The sequence below is a fragment of the Esox lucius genome, chromosome 6 (assembly GCF_011004845.1).
Source record: "Esox lucius isolate fEsoLuc1 chromosome 6, fEsoLuc1.pri, whole genome shotgun sequence".
Lineage (NCBI taxonomy): Eukaryota > Metazoa > Chordata > Actinopteri > Esociformes > Esocidae > Esox > Esox lucius.
Genome location: NC_047574.1, coordinates 16384715 through 16402970, shown reverse-complemented (window position 1 = coordinate 16402970; position 18256 = coordinate 16384715). Strand labels below are relative to the sequence as shown.

Here is an 18256-nt window from a genome sequence, read left to right as displayed (position 1 = left end):
CTTGAATATAGGCATGGTCAGTGTCATGGTTTGGTGGCCATACGTAATTTTTAAAAATTATTTTAGACAAATAAAATACATAAAATGAACCTACCCCTTCAAACCACGGTAATAAAAAAACTGTATTTACAGTCATCTCCAAAGACATTGGCACCCTTGAATATTCAAACCTTCAGATTTTAAATGTATCATACATTAATCTGGAAGTATTTGACAAACTGTCATAGCTCCAGTAAAACATTTATTTTGTTTTACCCTTTTCTGTATAGCGGAGTTGTAAAAAAGTTTGATACCAATGGTTTGGAAACCCCGGATCTAGCTGGATAGTGTAAATAAATCTCGCAAGCAATACCCTACAGAATGTATTTAGAACAAGTCTAAATGTGCAGTGAATCTTATAGCGTGTATAATATACTATGGGGATGATTTGGCTGTCATATTTTCATCATAATTTCTTGCAAGAAAGAAAACTAAGACACAATAAAAATCAACCCCTATTGAACTGCTAAACTTTTATTCAGGCTTTAGAAAATATCAAATGATTTTGCCATTTTATTGCAACATTTGCCAAATAAACCAGGATCAATGGAAATCTGCCTGTGTGACAGTAGGGGAGACATTATAACTTGGGTCAGCACACAATAGATTCAGTACATATATTAAGTAGAAAACATCTACCTTGTTCTGCCCAAAACCTTGAGGTACAGACAAGGTAGAAGTTAACTTCAAGTTGGATCAAAACATGAGCCCTTTAGAAAAAAAAAAAATATTTGTATATAACAGCAGTACACTGCAATTATTCCAAAATATTGTGCCGAAAATACCTGAGTCGCCTACATTTATGCAATTGAATTTTTTTGACGGTAATTGCCAAAATAAAGTAATCACTTGGGTATATGAAGGATACAAAGTATATTTAAAACAGGTGCTTTCAGATAGGTGCCCTTTACTTGGCTAGAATAGATCTGTGGCATTGGAAGAGGGGCGTTGTTGAGCCAAGTTTGGCAGGAGCTCCAGGGACAGACTGCTCAACCTGCTGATGCTGCCGTGGCCCAACTGCACACTTATGAGAGATTATGGGCAGTGGCTGAGACAGCTTTAAACACAGCCAGCAAAACCCCAAAGGAACTACTCATGGATGAAAGATGTTGCATCTTTACAATAGTTCATCACTTTATTTTGGCACTTTCCAGTACACGTCCCCTAGTTACCCTATGCTTATTTCTATTTAAATTACCTGGGCTTAGCTAGTGTTTCGGCTGGAAGCAGCATATGGCTTGTACTGCAATGAGGTGAATTGTGTCAGTACTAATACAGCCCTTCTATTCCCTCACATGCCTCCAGTGGCTTATACTAAGCCCTCATTACTAAACGGCTTGTGAGGAAAACACCAAATACCTACCAATTCAGTTGCTGTCTAAAGCTTGTCTTGTTGCTTCCTGTTAACGCCTGTGAAATCCAGTGGTTTTGTGCATGTCTTTTTTAGGTGGGAAAATAAAAGTAACGTCCATGAATTAAATACAAAACAGCCTGACCTAGAATGTCAGTGTGCAAAATGCTTTTTCCCCCTCCCTGTTTGGATGGACTTGCCATTCCCTGCATAGAATAATTGAGCGATAGGTCAGAGAGAATAAATGCTAATATACATTCATAAAACATACAAACATACATTCACACTATATATAACTGCCAAAATAAAGGAAACACAATTGAGGGACATAAAGCATATTGAAAGCATGTGATACTACAGGTGTGGTTAAGCAAGTAACATCTTGTATAAATCTGACATAATTTTTTCTACAATGGCTAGAAGTGATCTCAGTGACTTGGAAAGTGGGGAGATTGTTGGGACCCATTCAGCAGGAGCTTCAGAGATGAACCCTGCTTCACTTGCTCATGTTTCACGACTGAAACCAACATAAATGAGCTGCGGCCAACAGTATCGCCCATTCCATTGTGCGTACCAAAGTGTTCCAGCAGGGCAGAAACCAATTATCCTCTGCTTTGCCACTTTCACAATGTTCTAACCATTTGAGCAATACAAAAAGCAACATTTAAATGTAGCTGTTGAGTGAGCTTAGGGTACATTCTTAATTTAAATAAGAAACAGTCGGTGATGCTGGAATGGAAGTCTGAGGGAAAAACATCTACTATTTTCAGGTTGCAGTGCATAAAACCCTTATTACACCTTCATGTTGGTGTTTCCTTTATTTTGGCGACTACCTGTAGTGTGCATACAGGACACTGTAAATACTAAATACCTACATACAGATTGGTGAAGGAGACAGTTTACTGTCTTTGGCAGCCAGGCAAGCTGAGAGTTCCAACATATAAAAGAAGGGCCATAGAAAAACGAAAAGCACTAAATAATACCACCAAAAAGTACATTGTACAAAAGTTGCTGTGAGCTTATAAAATGTTTGTTTGAGGGCACCCCTGGGAGCGGCAGCAGGGCATTGCACCCAGGCTGTGCCGAAACCAGTTTGGTTGGAGGAGGCGGAGTGGGGCGAGGTGGAGGAGCTACAACCCAGGTCTGCTACTGCGGCAGGAGAAACCCCCACGGTGGTGAGAGTGTAACGGGACTGACACGGGCACCGGAAGAGCTGAGAGGGGAGAGGAAGAAAAGAGAGGAGAGCAGGATTGAGACAACAGCTGACCATTGAAAAACAACCTGCCTGAAGGTGATGACATTCCTCCTCAGATAACTGGAGGTTGTGCACGAAACCATCCCACGGACATAACCAGCAAATGTAATACGGAGGCTCCTGATGACCTGGAGGAGGGGCAAGTTTGTCAGGCTCTTCCTCGTCCTCGATAGGGGAGTGGTCGAGGGGGTGATGGGTGAAGGAGTCCAGGAAGGAGGAGCTACTAATGCCCATACTGATGCCCGTCACTCCAATACCCAGAGAGTCTGCCAGGGTAATGGACAAAAGGCTCAATGAGTTGGCATTAATGCGTATAGCGTGTTGGCAATACAACACGAGCTACCCACCTGTGCCCACAGATGCCCTGCCAGGACGTCCTTGTCCAACGCTGTCCAGCATCGTGAAAGAGCGCCGGTAAGGGGTGTCTGACTGCAAAACGAACCAGCGTTAAATCTCACCGACAGGGATGCGGGCAAATGTATTGCCATTCCACATTCACCCGTTACCATATAAACAGACAGAATAGGCCAACATTTTGTCCTGGTATGATTTGGACCCTCCATCTGACTGTAGTTATACCCTGTAGGTGTGGGTGGTGTTCGGCCGGGAGAACACATCCAGCTGATGAAGTCGATCGCGAGGAAGCAAGCTACCAGCCTCATCTGTCACAGCACTGTGGGCACGACTGGACGAACCTCGATGCCACTAAGCACAAGGAACACGTTTGTAACCAATCAGTTTGTAACCAATCAGTTTGTAACCAATCAGTTTGTAACCAATCAGGGTGAGATGCACGCAAAGCTCAACTCCCATACCTGAGTAGGTCTGAAGGGCAGTCTAGAATGGGTGGATTCAGCTTCTCCTGTGCTGATGGGGGGAAGGAGGGTGTGACTGCTCAGAGGCATGGGAGGAGAGGCCAGGCGCTCATTGGCCGTGTGTCTACAGGAAGAGTGGCAGGTCATTTTTCACGCTTTTACAAAGTCACCAAGGATTGACTGAAACACACCACGCAAATGACAAACTTTATGCTCCATCTGGATGTTTTCTCACTCAAGCTATGTATCTGTTTATCTGTAATCCCATTTTTAATGAACAGAAACGGCGGTCCAGCTTTGCGGCGACAGAGGCCAAGAAGAAGGGGGAGTGTACACGGAGGAGCAAAGGGACCCAACCAAGATTGGCCACGCCCCGTCAAAGGGAACTCACAGGCGCGTCCCGCGGACGCCACCGTCCAAGGAGCCGGCAGGGCTAGACTGCGTCAGGCTGGGAGCCAAAGGAAGGAGGGTGCGTGGGGGCAGGTTACGCCGTTGGGCCGACTGAGGCGGGCGGGAGAGGGAAGAGGAGCTCTGCTCTAGCACCCGGCGAGGACGGGGCTTGGACAGTACGACACTGGAGCCCGGCCGATGGCCAGCCGTCCTCTCCTCAGGATCCCTAAGAGAAACGGAGCAATTAACCACCACTCAGAGTAGGATAGGTATTTATCATCTCTACCCATGATAACCCCCAGTTAGGTCCTAATGCTACACCCCCATGCGATTACTGTCAATAGCGATATTGCTTAAGTATCTAATAGTATCAACGTGAGTTCACGGTCTCCATACTGGGCTCTCTCCATCACACATAGGTTCCTCTGCTGTAGGGGAATTCCATGGATCACTATGAGGTCGTTGAGGTTGTGATGAGTCCCTGGTGTCCCTACTGGAACCCGGATGGACTGTAGGGGGGAGGGAAGCACAATGATCAACGGAAGAGTAGGCAAAACGGGTCAACAACAGCCCATACCGTCCCGTTTCTCATGTACCAGTCAACTCTAACTCAGTGTTTCTACATGCAACCGAGGGGAGAGGACCTACCATCGACCACTTCAGACTAAACGGACAGTTACACATGAGTAGATCAAAAGGAAGTCAATAAAAGCATTCCAAAACTGTCATCAATGAATTAAACAAGAGAGGTATACAGAGCCTGTATCGCGGACACATATTAAGCAAAGCACTGAACTAAAACATCGAGCTCAATGGAGATTTTAAATTGAGCTAGTTTGTTTTGTCAAGGACTAGGTTTAATTTGTGTCTGCAAAACTAGCAAATAGTATATAGAAAACTCAGCTGTTATGAAGTCAGGAAGTGGATGAAATTGATAATGGTATATCAGTTATTCAACAAGCACAAGCACATTCAGTCTAGGAGTTAATAACCACATGCCACTGTGGATGCTGTTGACTGGCGACATTTTGTCTCTTGGGGAGAGTTACATACAGTGGATGGCCTTGTCTGCTTTTTGGATTTCCGTCTGTACTTGTGCTTTGAGCCCCTTGATTTTGTGGTCTTTGGGGTGGGGGAATGACCAAATGAGAGAGAGAATACAGAAAGAGAAAATGAGGGAGTGAGATGGACAGAAAAGGTCAGCAGTTGGAGAGGTATGGAACAGAACAAAGACAGAATAGGGGACAACAAAGGAAAGAAAGAAATGTTCAAGTTAATGAATTCATAGCCTTAAAATAGGGCGAGAAGAACTACTGACAGCAGCGTTAAACAATTCGGCAGTCTGCCTTTTTCATATTTCCTATTTTTTAAACTAATCAGGTTATTATGGACTCCACCGTGCTAATCCTACTGAGGTAAATCCTATGTCTTAACAGTAGGCTGTTCCACTCTCCGGGGATGCATCAGTCCTTTAGCTCCTTCTCAGGGCACTGACCTGGGCTGGTAGGCTTGTTAGCTGGGGCACTTTGCTCTGGCCCAGCCTGGGGAGGAGGGTGGGCAGGGCGGACAGTAGGAAACGGTTCTGAGCGTCTGACTGGGATGGACTGAAATTCACGGCATTCTTCTCTTCATCTGTCAACAACAGGGCGCAGAATACTGTCAACGCAGGCTCGAGCAACGAATACATTCTGTGGGGGACGCAGTCATTGGGCAACGGTGGATTTGCTCGTTTGAAAGCTGACGGCCTGTGCAAAGGGTCTTTAAGAGATACCTGAGACACAGCCCTCCCAGTGCCTGCGGACTAGCTCCTCCATCCAGCCAACCAGCTCTCGCCACACATCGTCAAACAGCAGGTCCAGGACGGCCTGCCTACGACAGCGGTAGGGAGACACCGGAGGCAGGCAACACCGCCGCTGGCCCAATCCCACACCCGTCAGATCCAACTCGTCATCCCTACGAAGATCAAACCATCAGCAGACCTGTCACGGAAAAGCCTTCAAAACAGTTTGGTTTTTGATCACCCTGTCAAACAGGACCAGCGTTGATGAAGAGCAAAGGGAGTTGACTCACAGGTCCCTGCTGTCAAAGGCCAGATACTCCTCCACGAGGCCTTCAGATTCAATCACCCTGGACCTGTCATGACCACTGGGTGTACCAGGGGCTTGGTCTGCTTGGTCTGCTTCCACACACGACCTGGACAGCACAGCCTTCCTGCCTTGCACACACAGACTGGAGACACACAGCCATTTCCATACAGCATCAATCCAAAATTGTTGGCAAGCCAAAGCACCCCCGCTGTCTTAGCCGGGACCGGACTCTGCCTTGTAAGATACGCCACACTGACTTACTTGGTTACTTCCTGTTTGACAAGCCACACGGTATGTAGGTCACAAAACCACAAAGCAAAAGGCCATTCATTATTGATGGGTTTAACAGCAGCAGAGGTAACTGCTTACTCTGTGCTGGGGCCGATCTTGTCCTTATCTTCAGGCACGCATCTCCTGATGTCCTGCTGTCCGGCCGCGTCGATGCTGCCGGCAGGTGGACTTTTCCCTGAGGTGGAGTACCACCGGAAGCCCTCGTCACTCGGACACAGCAGCTGACTACCCAGAATCCTGTCGTTTCACGTAGCAGGGCGGAGAGAGGTCAAAGAGGGAGGAGGGGGTCGAACGACGATTAAATAATGACACGATGACAAATCAAAAGAAATCTTCTGCTGTTTAAAGTGACCCACTCATTGCCGCCTAATAACTTTCAGTGACACATTAGCGGGGGTGTTCTGAAGAGGGGTAGGGGCAAGGCTAGAATGAGGCAGTGCGAGAGGTGAGAGGTCAGGGGGCCCACCGTAGATGAGGGAACCTGAATGCCCACTGATGACACTCGTCCTGCAGCCCCCGTAGATGCTCCCCACCGCGCCCCTCGTAAAGCTCCTCGTCAATCTCCTCAAACATCTGCTGCACCTGTCGTGACGCGGCCTTGTCAAACTCCTGAGGGACAGGAGACAGGGAGCGAGAGACAGAGGGGGTGAGAGGAGCCCCTGCGCCATGACAGAAGGCTGTTGCTTTTCAAGCTACTCATCAATTATTAGCAGCACGTCAGTTGGCGTTCGTTATTTCACAGCAAGCTACAGCGTGCATGGCGATGAGCTCTTATAGGTCCCAGAGGACTGCGTTTGTGAGTGATCATGCCGAAGCAAGTAGTACAATTTGCATGTGTTTGTGAGAGACTGAGACTGTGTGTGTGTGTGTGTATGTGTGTGTGTGTGTGCACTGTACAATATATACATTTAGGAGTATGAGTCCTATGAGGCATTCTGAGGACATGGGTGCATGTAAATAAATCATAGAGTCTTTTGAAAAGTTTCTGAAGGCAAACTCTAGAAAGCTCAGTACCACGACAAAAGTGATACCCTGAGGGAAGTGACCTCCACAGACAGAGCAGAGTGTGCTCATTAATAAGTCATTACAATACCTACACGATTAGGCTAATTTAATGGTAATCTGTTTACAAACCTGTTGTAGCATTCAGCATGGCTAAGCCTGGCTATAAGCGTTTAACATAAGCCTGACTGATTCAGGGCAGCCAGCTGAGAAGTGCGAGGTGAGACTCACATCGTAGCCCCAGGAAAAGACAGAGCTCCTCTCTGTAGAGATGCCTGTCCCTGTGTAGCTGTGGATCCCAGACCAGGACCGCGTTGTGTCCCCAGTGGTGACTGTTAAGCAGTCCGACCGGCCGGAGCCCGCAGACGTCGTCTCCGAGCTGTAGAAGAGAAAACACATTGTTTACATGTCAATGTACACTCACCTAAAGGATTATTAGGAACACCATACAAATACTGTGTTTGACCCCCTTTCACCTTCAGAACTGCTTTAATTCTACATGGCATTGATTCAACAAGGTGCTGAAAGCATTCTTTAGAAATGTTGGCCCATATTGATAGGATAGCATCTTGCAGTTGATGGAGATTTGCGGGATGCACATCCAGGGCACGAAGCTCCCGTTCCACCACATCCCAAAGATGCTCTATTGGGTTGAGATCTGGTGAGTGTGGGGGCCATTTCAGTACAGTGAACACATTGTCATGTTCAAGAAACCAATTTGAAATGATTCCAGCTTTGTGACATGGTGCATTATCCTGCTGGAAGTAGCCATCAGAGGATGGGTACATGGTGGTCATAAAGGGATGGACATGGTCAGAAACAATGCTCAGGTAGGCCGTGGCATTTAAACGATGCCCAATTGGCACTAAGGGGCCTAAAGTGTGCCAAGAAAACATCCCCCACACCATTACACCACCAGCCTGCACAGTGGTAACAAGGCATGATGGATCCATGTTCTCATTCTGTTTACGCCAAATTCTGACTCTACCATCTGAATGTCTCAACAGAAATCGAGACTCATCAGACCAGGTAACATTCTTCCAGTCTTCAACTGTCCAATTTTGGTGAGCTCGTGCAAATTGTAGCCTCTTTTTCCTATTTGTAGTGGAGATGAGTGGTACCCGGTGGGGTCTTCTGCTGTTGTAGCCCATCCGCCTCAAGGTTTTGTGCGTGTTGTGGCTTCACAAATGCTTTGCTGTATACCTCGGTTGTAACGAGTGGTTATTTCAGTCAAAGTTGCTCTTCTATCAGCTTGAATCAGTTGGCCCATTCTCCTCTGACCACTAGCATCAACAAGGCATTTTCGCCCACAGGGCTGCTGCATACTGGATGTTTTTCCCTTTTCACACCATTCTTTGTAAACCCTAGAAATGGTTGTGCGTGAAAATCCCAGTAACTGAGCAGATTGTGAAATACTCAGACCGGCCTGTCTGGCACCAACAACCATACCACGCTCAAAATTGCTTAAATCACCTTTCTTTCCCATTCTGACATTCAGTTTGGAGTTCAGGAGATTGTCTTGACCAGGACCACACCCCTAAATGCATTGAAGTAACTGCCATGTGATTGGTTGATTAGATAATTGCATTAATGAGAAATTGAACAGGTGTTCCTAATAATCCTTTAGGTGAGTGTATGCTACACTGTTGTTTACCTCGTGTTTTTAAATGTTATGTTATTTCAACTTTTAACCCAATCCCTCCAAATTGGAGGTTCACGGAGCTGCCACTTTGGGTGCCAGGGGAGCGTTAGGGATAAATGTCTTGCATGAGGACAGGAAAACACATTTTTCACCTTGTCAGCTCTGGGATAGGATCTAGCAACCTGGCCCAATGATCCTAACAGCTAGGTTACCTGTCGGCCCTACACCTGTGGAGTGTACCAGCAAATAATTTAGACCAGTGTATATTACTGGGCTCCTCAGATTATGTAACTGGACACTTTGTCTCCTTGCTCTGTCATGTCCAAACAGGATATGTGACAGCAAACTGACTTCTGCCTACAAGTGTATTTGATTTTACCTCTCAGGTTCTTTAAGGAACTAGTCATACCTGTTGTAAGTCGAGACAGCTTCCTGAAGGTCTTGGAGTAAGTGCTGGGGGAGGTATTCATCATCTACCTCCTCTGGGAGAGGGTGATGGTCAAGACTGCTTCGAGATAAGCCACGACTGCAGATATGTGAAACACAAAATATATATATATATATATACACACTACCGATCAAAAGGGGTCACTTACAAATGTCCTTGTTTTCCAAGAAAACACACATGAAATGAGTTTGAATAGGAAAAATAGACAAATGAATAGGAAATATAGTCACTGACAAGGTTAATAATGATTTTTAATTTAAATAATAATTGCTTTCTTCAAAGAACCCTCCATTTTCAGAAGATACAGACTTTTGCATTCTAGTTAATTTGTTGAGGTAATCTGAAGAGAAGTTGAATCCTCCCATAAGTTGGACTGACTTGATGGGGACTTCTTACATACCATACGGTCAAGCTGCACTCACAAAAGCTCAATAGGGTTGAGATCTGGTGACTGCGCTGGCCACTCCATTATAGACAGCATTCCAGCTGACTGCTTTTTCCATAAACAGATCTTGCATAGTTTTGAGGTGTGATTTGGGTCATTGTCCTATTATAGAAGGATATTGGCTCCAATCAAGTGTTGTCCACAGGATATGGCATGGTGTTGCAAAATGGAGTGATAGCCTTCCTCCTTCCTTTTTCCCTGAACAAATCTCCCACTTTACCACCACCAAAGCACCCCCAGACCATGACATTGCCTCCACCATGCTTGACAGATGGCATCAATCACTCCTCAAGCATCTTTTCATTTGGTCACATATATATACAGTGGAAATAAAAATTCTATGTAAAAGAACGAGACAAAGATTAATCATGTCAGAACTTTTTTCCACTTTTAATGTGACCTCTAATGTGAACAATTCAATTGAAAAAATGACAAAAATAAACCTTACAATGTGTAGACGTTTTATATCCACTGTAACTCATTCTTTACAACACTGTGGTGGTTTTTAATGCATTATAATAAACATATATTGAACCCCAAACTAACATAGAAGAGAAATATATGATCGGACCATGGTGGGACACTAACTATAAGCTTTAATACTTACATCTCAAGACTGTGGGATACGGGACGCCTGGTGTATCTCGAAATCATTCTCCTTTCCTCCGTTTTTATCGGCATATGCCTCCCTGAATGTCCTCTTTCGTGGTTCCCTCTGATTCCTGGCTTAACTTGCTCTTTTGGCAAAGATTTGCCATTTTCTATCCACGCACAGCACAATAACACTAGCAAACAAGTTAACAATTTAGCGTTGATGTAATGTGTAGAACGTGATTACCTGTTTGCAGCGATAGAGGCTACAGTAACGTTATGACCTAGCTTAGCTAATTCCAGCGAATTTGCTACTCTGGTTAAACTGATAACATTACATTTCTTAACGTTAACTAGGGTAGCTACTGTAAAGAATACGAATCTGCGACTGAAGAAATACTACAAGTAAACCGTTGCCTAAAAGTAAAATAGATTACATTTACGCTCCAGTGGCATTCAATAATGTTTTACCCATACTACAGCCTCCATCACCACTAGACAGTATTAGCAAGCTTAAGTCCACAACAACAATAACAATGCTGTCATGGATACCCAACATCGCATGCCTATGCCTCGTGGGAAATGTATTTTATACTCATATAAAATGGCCTTTTGCAAAGTTATAAAAACTATTATTCCCGGCGTCCTGTTCCTGTTGTTGCGCTGCTAAATCATTTCCGCCTCTCGTTGTGGAAATTAAAACCTATATGTACATTTTAAAACGTCTCAGTTGAATCTTTATCATTTCGGTAAATCTTTATTTTGAAGTATATTTACATCAAAGTATAAAAATATGCCTGGGACAAATGCGTGCCATGTAGGAACCATTGCCAAAACGTCAGTGTCGTAGCCGAGATGTATTAATTGTAGGGGAAACAATGAAACAGACGGCATGAGAACGACTTCAGAACATTTTATTTTTGTGGGATTCTTTCTTGAAGATTAAGGTTTTAAAATATACTGAAATCAAGGTAAAAACTTTCTCACAACTCTTACTTTATTGATCATGCCATTACATAGCTTTTAAAGTCGCTGACTTGCAAGAAAGAATGTTATTTGTAACCTTTCTAAATGCGGCCAGTTACACATACAAAAAAAACTATGTATTCAAGTTCAACATTTTTATCCAGGCTTAAAACTGTTCATTACTCAATTATATCCTTTTGCAATTAAATGAACAGCAACGTTCTCTGAAACAAGAAAATGTTCACTCTGGTATCATGTACAGAATTAATTGGTTGAACAGCGATTTGAGTATTTGTATTTTATGAAGCCCTTTCATAAACTGTTATCACTAAGTGGTATTGCAGATACTAAGGCCAAAACGGGATATAGTATCTATAGCGTATTAAACTACAATTAGTTTCATTAGTTTTTTCATCGGATACATATTTTATTTATGGTTGGAACTTGTGACAATGCGAAGTCTGGTTCTTGGCAAAATCTGGACCTTACAGCTCCATTAACAAAATCAGAAAAATAACAACAATTATCCTAACACTAATCCTAACATTAAATACAGTCGTACCACCCCACCAAAATCAACAGTAAACATGAATTTCATGTAAAATCACATCACTGGTTGTTGCTAATCACAGGATCATCAGGCCACCAACGTTATGGACCCAATTAGGAGAACCACTGTGCCAGAGGACATGGTACAGTACTATCTTTACTTGGTTAAGCCCAACCTCACTGACACACAGGCTGACGAACTACATCTGCAACACCTGGTGGAAGAGATTTTGGCCAAGTTTGCAACTCTCCTTGTGCAGTACATTTGGCAACAACAGCCATTCAACCTCAAGTACCACCCTGCGAAAGGTACAGTACTGGTTCTGACCTAGATAGTAATGTCGATTGAGGTGTTTATGTTTAGAATGTTTGTGCTTTGTCAGAATGAATGGTGGTCATATCTTGATTGTACCTGCAGGGGGAGATCCTGCACACATTGGAGGCAGCACTTTGTTTGGGGACAACATCGAGGATGAGTGGTTCATTGTATACCTCCTTCTGCAGATCACACAAGCCTTTCCTGAACTTGCTGCCAGGTCAAGTAGAACCTGCAGACTGCAGACTCTGCAGAACTCCTACTTTGTTTTAAATTTGCTTTGGCTCTATCTTACTGATTTACTTTAACTTGGTACAGGGTAGAGGACAATGATGGGGAGTTCCTTCTGATCGAAGCAGCAGAATATCTTCCCAAGTGGTTGAACCCAGAGAGCAGTGAAAACAGAGTAAGATATCTTTTTGATGATCACCACAATTAATCTGTTTATCTTTCTGCCTGAACATGTCTTTACAGATCTATTCACCCTTTTTGTTGTTTCTGTATACCGTATATGCCGATTTTGTCTCCCTAATTCGATCTCTGTCTCTCCATCTTGCTCTGGTCTGCTAGGTTTTCCTTCACAGAGGAGAGCTGTATATCCTGCCATGTCCGTCCCGCTCTAGTGATGTTGGCCTGTCTAAGGACATTGTTCCCAGTGTTACCCAGTCTCTGGCGCTTCTTTCTTCCCACACACAAGCCTGTCTGGCCAGCCCCAAGATCAGCGCTGCCCTGGGGAAGAGACTGGAGGGGTGAGTGAAGCATCAGAAACCACACTTTGAATAGATTTTGAAGTTTCTGTTTGATGTTAAGTCTGGGCTTCGTGATTGTTAGAACATACTCAGGCGGGTACAGAGCTGTGTAGGGCAAGACGCTTATTTAACTTGGTCATGAAACCAAGCCTAAGTGTGTTTCTGTCTCCAAAGATATCCAGAGAAGATCCAGGCAAACCTTCACCGTGCCCACTGTGTCCTGCCCGTGGGCATCGCTACCGTGTTGTCACAGCGGCCAGACCTGGTTGCCTCGGCTGTGTCAGCTTTCTACTTGAGAGATCCAATCGATCTCCAGGCGTGTCGAACGTTCCGGACCTTCCCCACCGACACGCAAGTCCTAACCTCGGTACACACAATTTGAGGTTTCTGATTGGTCGACGGGTTTATGCATCGTATGTAGTGTAGTTTTGTTTGAGTACTTGTTTTTTACGTGTTGTCTGTTTGTGTTTCCAGGTGACGTTCACCCGTTGTCTCTACGCCCAGATGCTGCAGCAGCATTTCACCCCCGACCGGAGGAGTGGATTCACCCTGCCTGCCCGCTCTCATCCTCAGTACCGTGCATACGAGCTCGGCATGAAACTGGTGCGTTCACCCCCACCCACTAACAATTATCTTTGTTAGCAAAACTCTTTGTATTTGCTTTACAATTGCAGTATATATTCTATTGTTTTGTTAGTTGTAATTAACCAATCCTCCAGGCCCATGGCTTTGAGATCCTGTGTTCCAAGTGCCGACCGCCATCGTCAGAACCTGACGCTCCCATCACCTGTAACCCAATGTGGAAAAGACTATTGAACAATTTGAAGCAGAATGGTTATTTCAGAGTGAGTGACCCATTATGTGACAATGTTTCATACATTGAAGATACTAATATTTTACATTTTAATGTGATGTAATGCTTTTTCATGATTTTGAAGATACTATGAAGCAGACACTGTAGGTCTTTTCTCAGTTGCTAGCTAACCAGTAAGGACAAAAAAAAAACTCCTGAACAGTAATAGGCTTGATTGCTCATAATAAAACCACTCTATTTTACATTTTAGGAGAATGTTATGATTTAGCTGTTAGCATTGCAATTGTCAGTGATGCATGAAGTTATCTTCGTTGGTGATGCACAGTGGTTTTATTTAATTGTGGTTATTGCCTTTTTCCAGGGCGAGCTGGAGGGCTCTGCACGTTACAGAGAACTGTTGACCACAGCAGAGAACTTCTTTAAGCAGTCAGTCATGCCAATAGAGAGGTGAGTGCTTACATCTTAACAGTAGGACAGCTGGGGAACAAAGATATTGCTTACACCAAACAGAAAATTTTGCAACAGAAAAACTGGTTACTCCAAACATTCTTCAATGTTGTGTAAAACCTGTTCTGTTTTGTTTTTAGTAAAATAATTTCTCTTATTATAAAAAAAAAGTACAGTGCTGGAAGAAAAAACTATGTACACTTCACTCTTGATGCAAGAGCCAGGAATTGTATTTACTCACCCCCTTTTACATCATGTTGAAAAGTATTTAACATGTTTTCTATGCTGTAAAATGTACAGCCTTCTACAGATGAACATTTTGCAATTAAATACTTTTGTTTACCAGAATGAATGCACCCTGTGTTAGTTTGTGAATGCACTGTCCTGTGCTTGTAGCTCGGGTGGGAAGTCCCCAGGTGAGGAGGTCCTTCAAATACTCCAGCGCTGTGCTCCCTTCAATATGGATGAGCTGAGGAAACAGGAGGCCCATCTACCCCCAGAGGACAGTCAGTAAAACACCTCCTATTACCACAGTATAAGAGTCTGTCAGTGTAATATCAGCTTAGGTACATTGAAAACCTGTTGCTATTGTTTCTTTCACTCACTGCATTGATATTTTCACAAAACAAAGTGGCATGCTGGCTTTCATGGTGGTTAAAACCACAGCAGAACAATGGCTGCTCATTAGAGGACCGATTTAGCCTGTACTGAACATACCTATACCATATACAGTAGATGTCAAAGTCTACATACCGTTATTGAAAAAGCTGATCATTTTTCTGTAGTCATGCCCTAACCTTTTTCGATCTTAATAATATCTTGCAACCCACAATTTTTATTCGAAAAACAAATTGATAATTTCTTGTTAAAATAGACAATGGCTTGGTTGCATATGTGGGCACACCCTTTATGACTAGGGTAGTAACTGTGTTCAGATTGAACCAATCACAGTCTAAATCATGTGCAGAGGTTGTCACCTGACATCAGTTATAGAAGTCTTGATGATTAGTCTACATAATCAGCTGTTACTGTAAGATTTTCTTGAAGCTTTTTTTTGGTTGCATATTGCAGAAACCTTGTTCTAAGAGCGGAACGTCTTTAGGATTTTTTTGTTGTAATAAAAGGTGAGAGAAAATCGATTTAGATATAGAAAGGAAACATCACTAGGTAATTTCCCAGAACTAAAGTTGAACTGCAGTGAACAACTTTGCCACTGTTTTGGTCCGGTGGCTACTGCTACAACTGGACATGTTCAGATTGCTCATTGCTGTGTTCTGCTTTTGGCAACACAAACTTCATGAGTCTACCTTTAAAATGGATAGGTAAGCTGTCCAAAATGAGCAATTAGTCAATCAATGTTGATGGCAACACTTGCTTTTTCCCCCTGTCCACTTTCACAACTCTCCAGGTGACAGTTGGCTGGATATTTCAGCCAAGGAATTGGAGCGTCTGTTGGAGGACAGAGGTGGAGGAGTGGGTTGCTCAAAGCCCAGCCTAATCAAACAGACACTGGTGGGAAGGAGTGAGGAGGAGGAGAAGGAGGGAGAGGAGGAGGACGGCTACAGCCTGGTTGCTGTGACACAGGGGATGAAGAAATTCATCAGTGCCATGTCTTCACATGAGGGGGCTGAACTCCCCTGGTGAGACTGACTGTCTTCACTGTTCTACTTAGCCATTTATGCTGAATGCTATAATATTGAATGCAGTGCTAATCTGTTTCTTTAGGTGGTAATTAGCCTTGGTTAGGATTTACGATTTTATTAGCAACCCCTCTAGCTACCCTCAAAGTAAAAGCTACTCTTCTCAGGGTACACAAAATGTATGACAATACAGACCGTTAACCAACTAGTACAGAGCAAAGACAGAACTACATACATGCATTAAAAATAATAAAATGCCCCTGGGCAAGTGCGGTGCGACAGACCTGCCAACCTGTGTGCATTTTGAGTAGAGTGGTTACAATTTGTGGTCAAAGTACAACTGGTACGATATGAAGCTTGATACTATGCATGTTTTACGTTTTATATATATATATATATTTTTTTTAATCTGAGCCTGCTTCCTTGTTTGTGTACCATGTTGTGTAGCATGCAGGCTATTGCCAGCCTCAGTTTAGTTATTTCTGCCCCTGAATCAGTGCATCTTGTTTAAAGCAAGAAAACAAACTGATTCCAAAAATGAAGGTTTTAACTACAGTGAATGTATTTTTCATTTTTTATATAGCCTACATTTTCTGCCAATTAATTACATCTCATCAAAATCTTCAATGAAACAGGACTGTGCATACTTGCTGTTTAATAATAGATCATATGTAAGCAGGATTTTAGATTTCTGAAGTGAGAACTGGGGGGAAATACATTTTTAATAGCTGTCTGTCTAGCCTAATTAAAGATTAATTTAAGCTTGGAGGCCTGGTAACGCAATACATCGGTTTCTGGCCTATACATCCCCAGTCAAACATCCCATAAAAATATCTGTGGAAATAGGCAAGTTTGACAGGCGCTACTAGCTGTTTGAGTCATTAAAGTTTCAATGAGCTGAAACGAGTGTCCCATCCAATGGCTCCTTTCACCTAAAGGAGCTGAATAATTTGATTCCCAAAAAGGCTCTTCAATCCAAATTCCCTAAACAACCTAGACCCATGAACGAAATGTTAGCCAAAAACATCACAGATCAACTGGGCCATAAAATGTCTGCTGGTGAGTTTACTACATGGATGTACAATACTTAACGAGCAACTGTGAAGAGATTCTGTATTCACGCTGGATCACCTAGTCAACTAAATTAACATTTACACATACCCACACATGACTCCATACATCATGAACGCTGTCCTGCCCATCAATCTAAACATCCACGTAATGTTACAGGGTGGATTCAAATCAGCCTTTCAGGTTTGATCCAGACTCCATGGCCAGCGCACTGGACAGACTACTAGGTATGCCATTGAATACATATTACATTTTTTCCAATGTCACAGTGGAATGGGTGTCCTTTCAAACGCTTATGTAAATATTTCAGGGTATAAGGACGAGGAGTTGGACTCAGATGACCTAGATGAAGATTATGATGATGAGGAGGACGATGCAGAAGAGGAGGATTCTGTGGGACCACTAGGGACTAAAGGAGCAGAGGCTTTGGGTGGTCTTAAGAAGTACATGGATGAGATGGACCATGAGCTTATGGGCACCAACATTGGACAGAGCTTTAACCAGAAAGTAAGTCAGAGTTGTGGTTAATATTATCCTCTTTTTTGTAGTATGGAAGTTATATAATGTGTTATTTTGGGAGAAAAACTATTGAGACATAATTTGTGTTGTTTGCTAATGGATAATAAGTTGTATTCGGTTTCCAACAGGACACCAATAAAGAAAGCCCAGCAGCCAGCGACTGTCCCCGGTCCCCCAGCACGGAGGGTCTGCTGGGTGAGGATGAGGAGGTGATCCAGCCCTTGGACATAGACCTGAACCTGGTCACTAACCTGTTGGAGTCTCTGAGCTCCCAGGCTGGGCTGGCCGGGCCGGCTTCTAATCTGCTGCACAGTCTGGGCGTCCATCTGCCTCCTAATACTGACCGCTCATGAACACCAGCCCCCCCCCCCAATTGGACTTCATGAACACCTGCCCCCCCAGTCACCTAGCGAAGAACACCACCGAAGACCACCATCCTGCTATCTGCGGAGCGAGTAATCAAAATCGGATTAATGTGTCTAACAGGGCTGGAATTGCCTCTATATTAGGATCACAACCTTTGAATTAATTCTGGTGTGCCTCACAATGGACCTCGCCAGAATTCAAATGAATCATGTTTTATTCTAAATACTAGTTTAACTTCAAAGGTTGTGATCAAAGGCAGTTCCAGCCCTGTTGGATACATTAATCCAATTTTGCTAATCCTAAATAGGTTCTTTTTTTCAAAATAAATTGTAAAGCACTTAAATATATTTGTTAATAAAATAAAGCCAATATTTTTGACAATATATAATAGTTTTCCAAATTAATATGGTCCATTTTTAAGTGAATATCTAGAAAAGAATGTGTTATTGTTGCACAATTGTGA

The 18256-nt window shown here is 43.4% G+C and overlaps 2 protein-coding genes across 4 annotated transcripts; one reads left to right on the top strand and one right to left on the bottom strand.

Annotated features, from left to right (window-relative positions):
- Positions 1-497: 497 nt before the first annotated feature.
- On the bottom strand, positions 498-10900 carry fam149b1 (family with sequence similarity 149 member B1). Of its 3 annotated transcripts, XM_010869910.4 has the most exons (16): positions 10373-10900; positions 9282-9398; positions 7462-7609; positions 6695-6837; positions 6307-6465; positions 5921-6079; positions 5622-5803; positions 5346-5482; positions 4904-4972; positions 4247-4359; positions 3852-4076; positions 3461-3584; positions 3225-3350; positions 2993-3074; positions 2774-2911; positions 498-2603 (listed from the first exon to the last, which is right to left on the bottom strand). In XM_010869910.4, exons 1-16 carry the CDS (start codon positions 10444-10446, stop codon positions 2521-2523), a joined length of 2079 nt encoding a protein of 692 aa, XP_010868212.1. In that variant the 5' UTR covers positions 10447-10900; the 3' UTR covers positions 498-2520. The 3 variants fall into 3 exon arrangements, with proteins under 3 accessions (XP_010868212.1, XP_010868214.1, XP_010868213.1); XM_010869912.4 differs by lacking the exon at positions 2774-2911; XM_010869911.4 differs by lacking the exon at positions 4904-4972 and having other exon boundaries at positions 10373-10899.
- Positions 10901-11068: 168 nt separating this feature from the next.
- Positions 11069-18042, top strand: ecd (ecdysoneless homolog (Drosophila)). The gene is made up of 14 exons (XM_010869909.4): positions 11069-11327; positions 11955-12180; positions 12290-12407; positions 12506-12593; positions 12758-12936; positions 13111-13303; positions 13411-13539; positions 13656-13781; positions 14112-14197; positions 14594-14703; positions 15606-15837; positions 17068-17135; positions 17219-17415; positions 17556-18042. The coding sequence occupies exons 2-14, from the start codon at positions 11976-11978 to the stop codon at positions 17778-17780; spliced, it is 1956 nt and encodes a 651-aa protein (XP_010868211.1). The 5' UTR covers positions 11069-11327; positions 11955-11975; the 3' UTR covers positions 17781-18042.
- Positions 18043-18256: the final 214 nt, after the last annotated feature.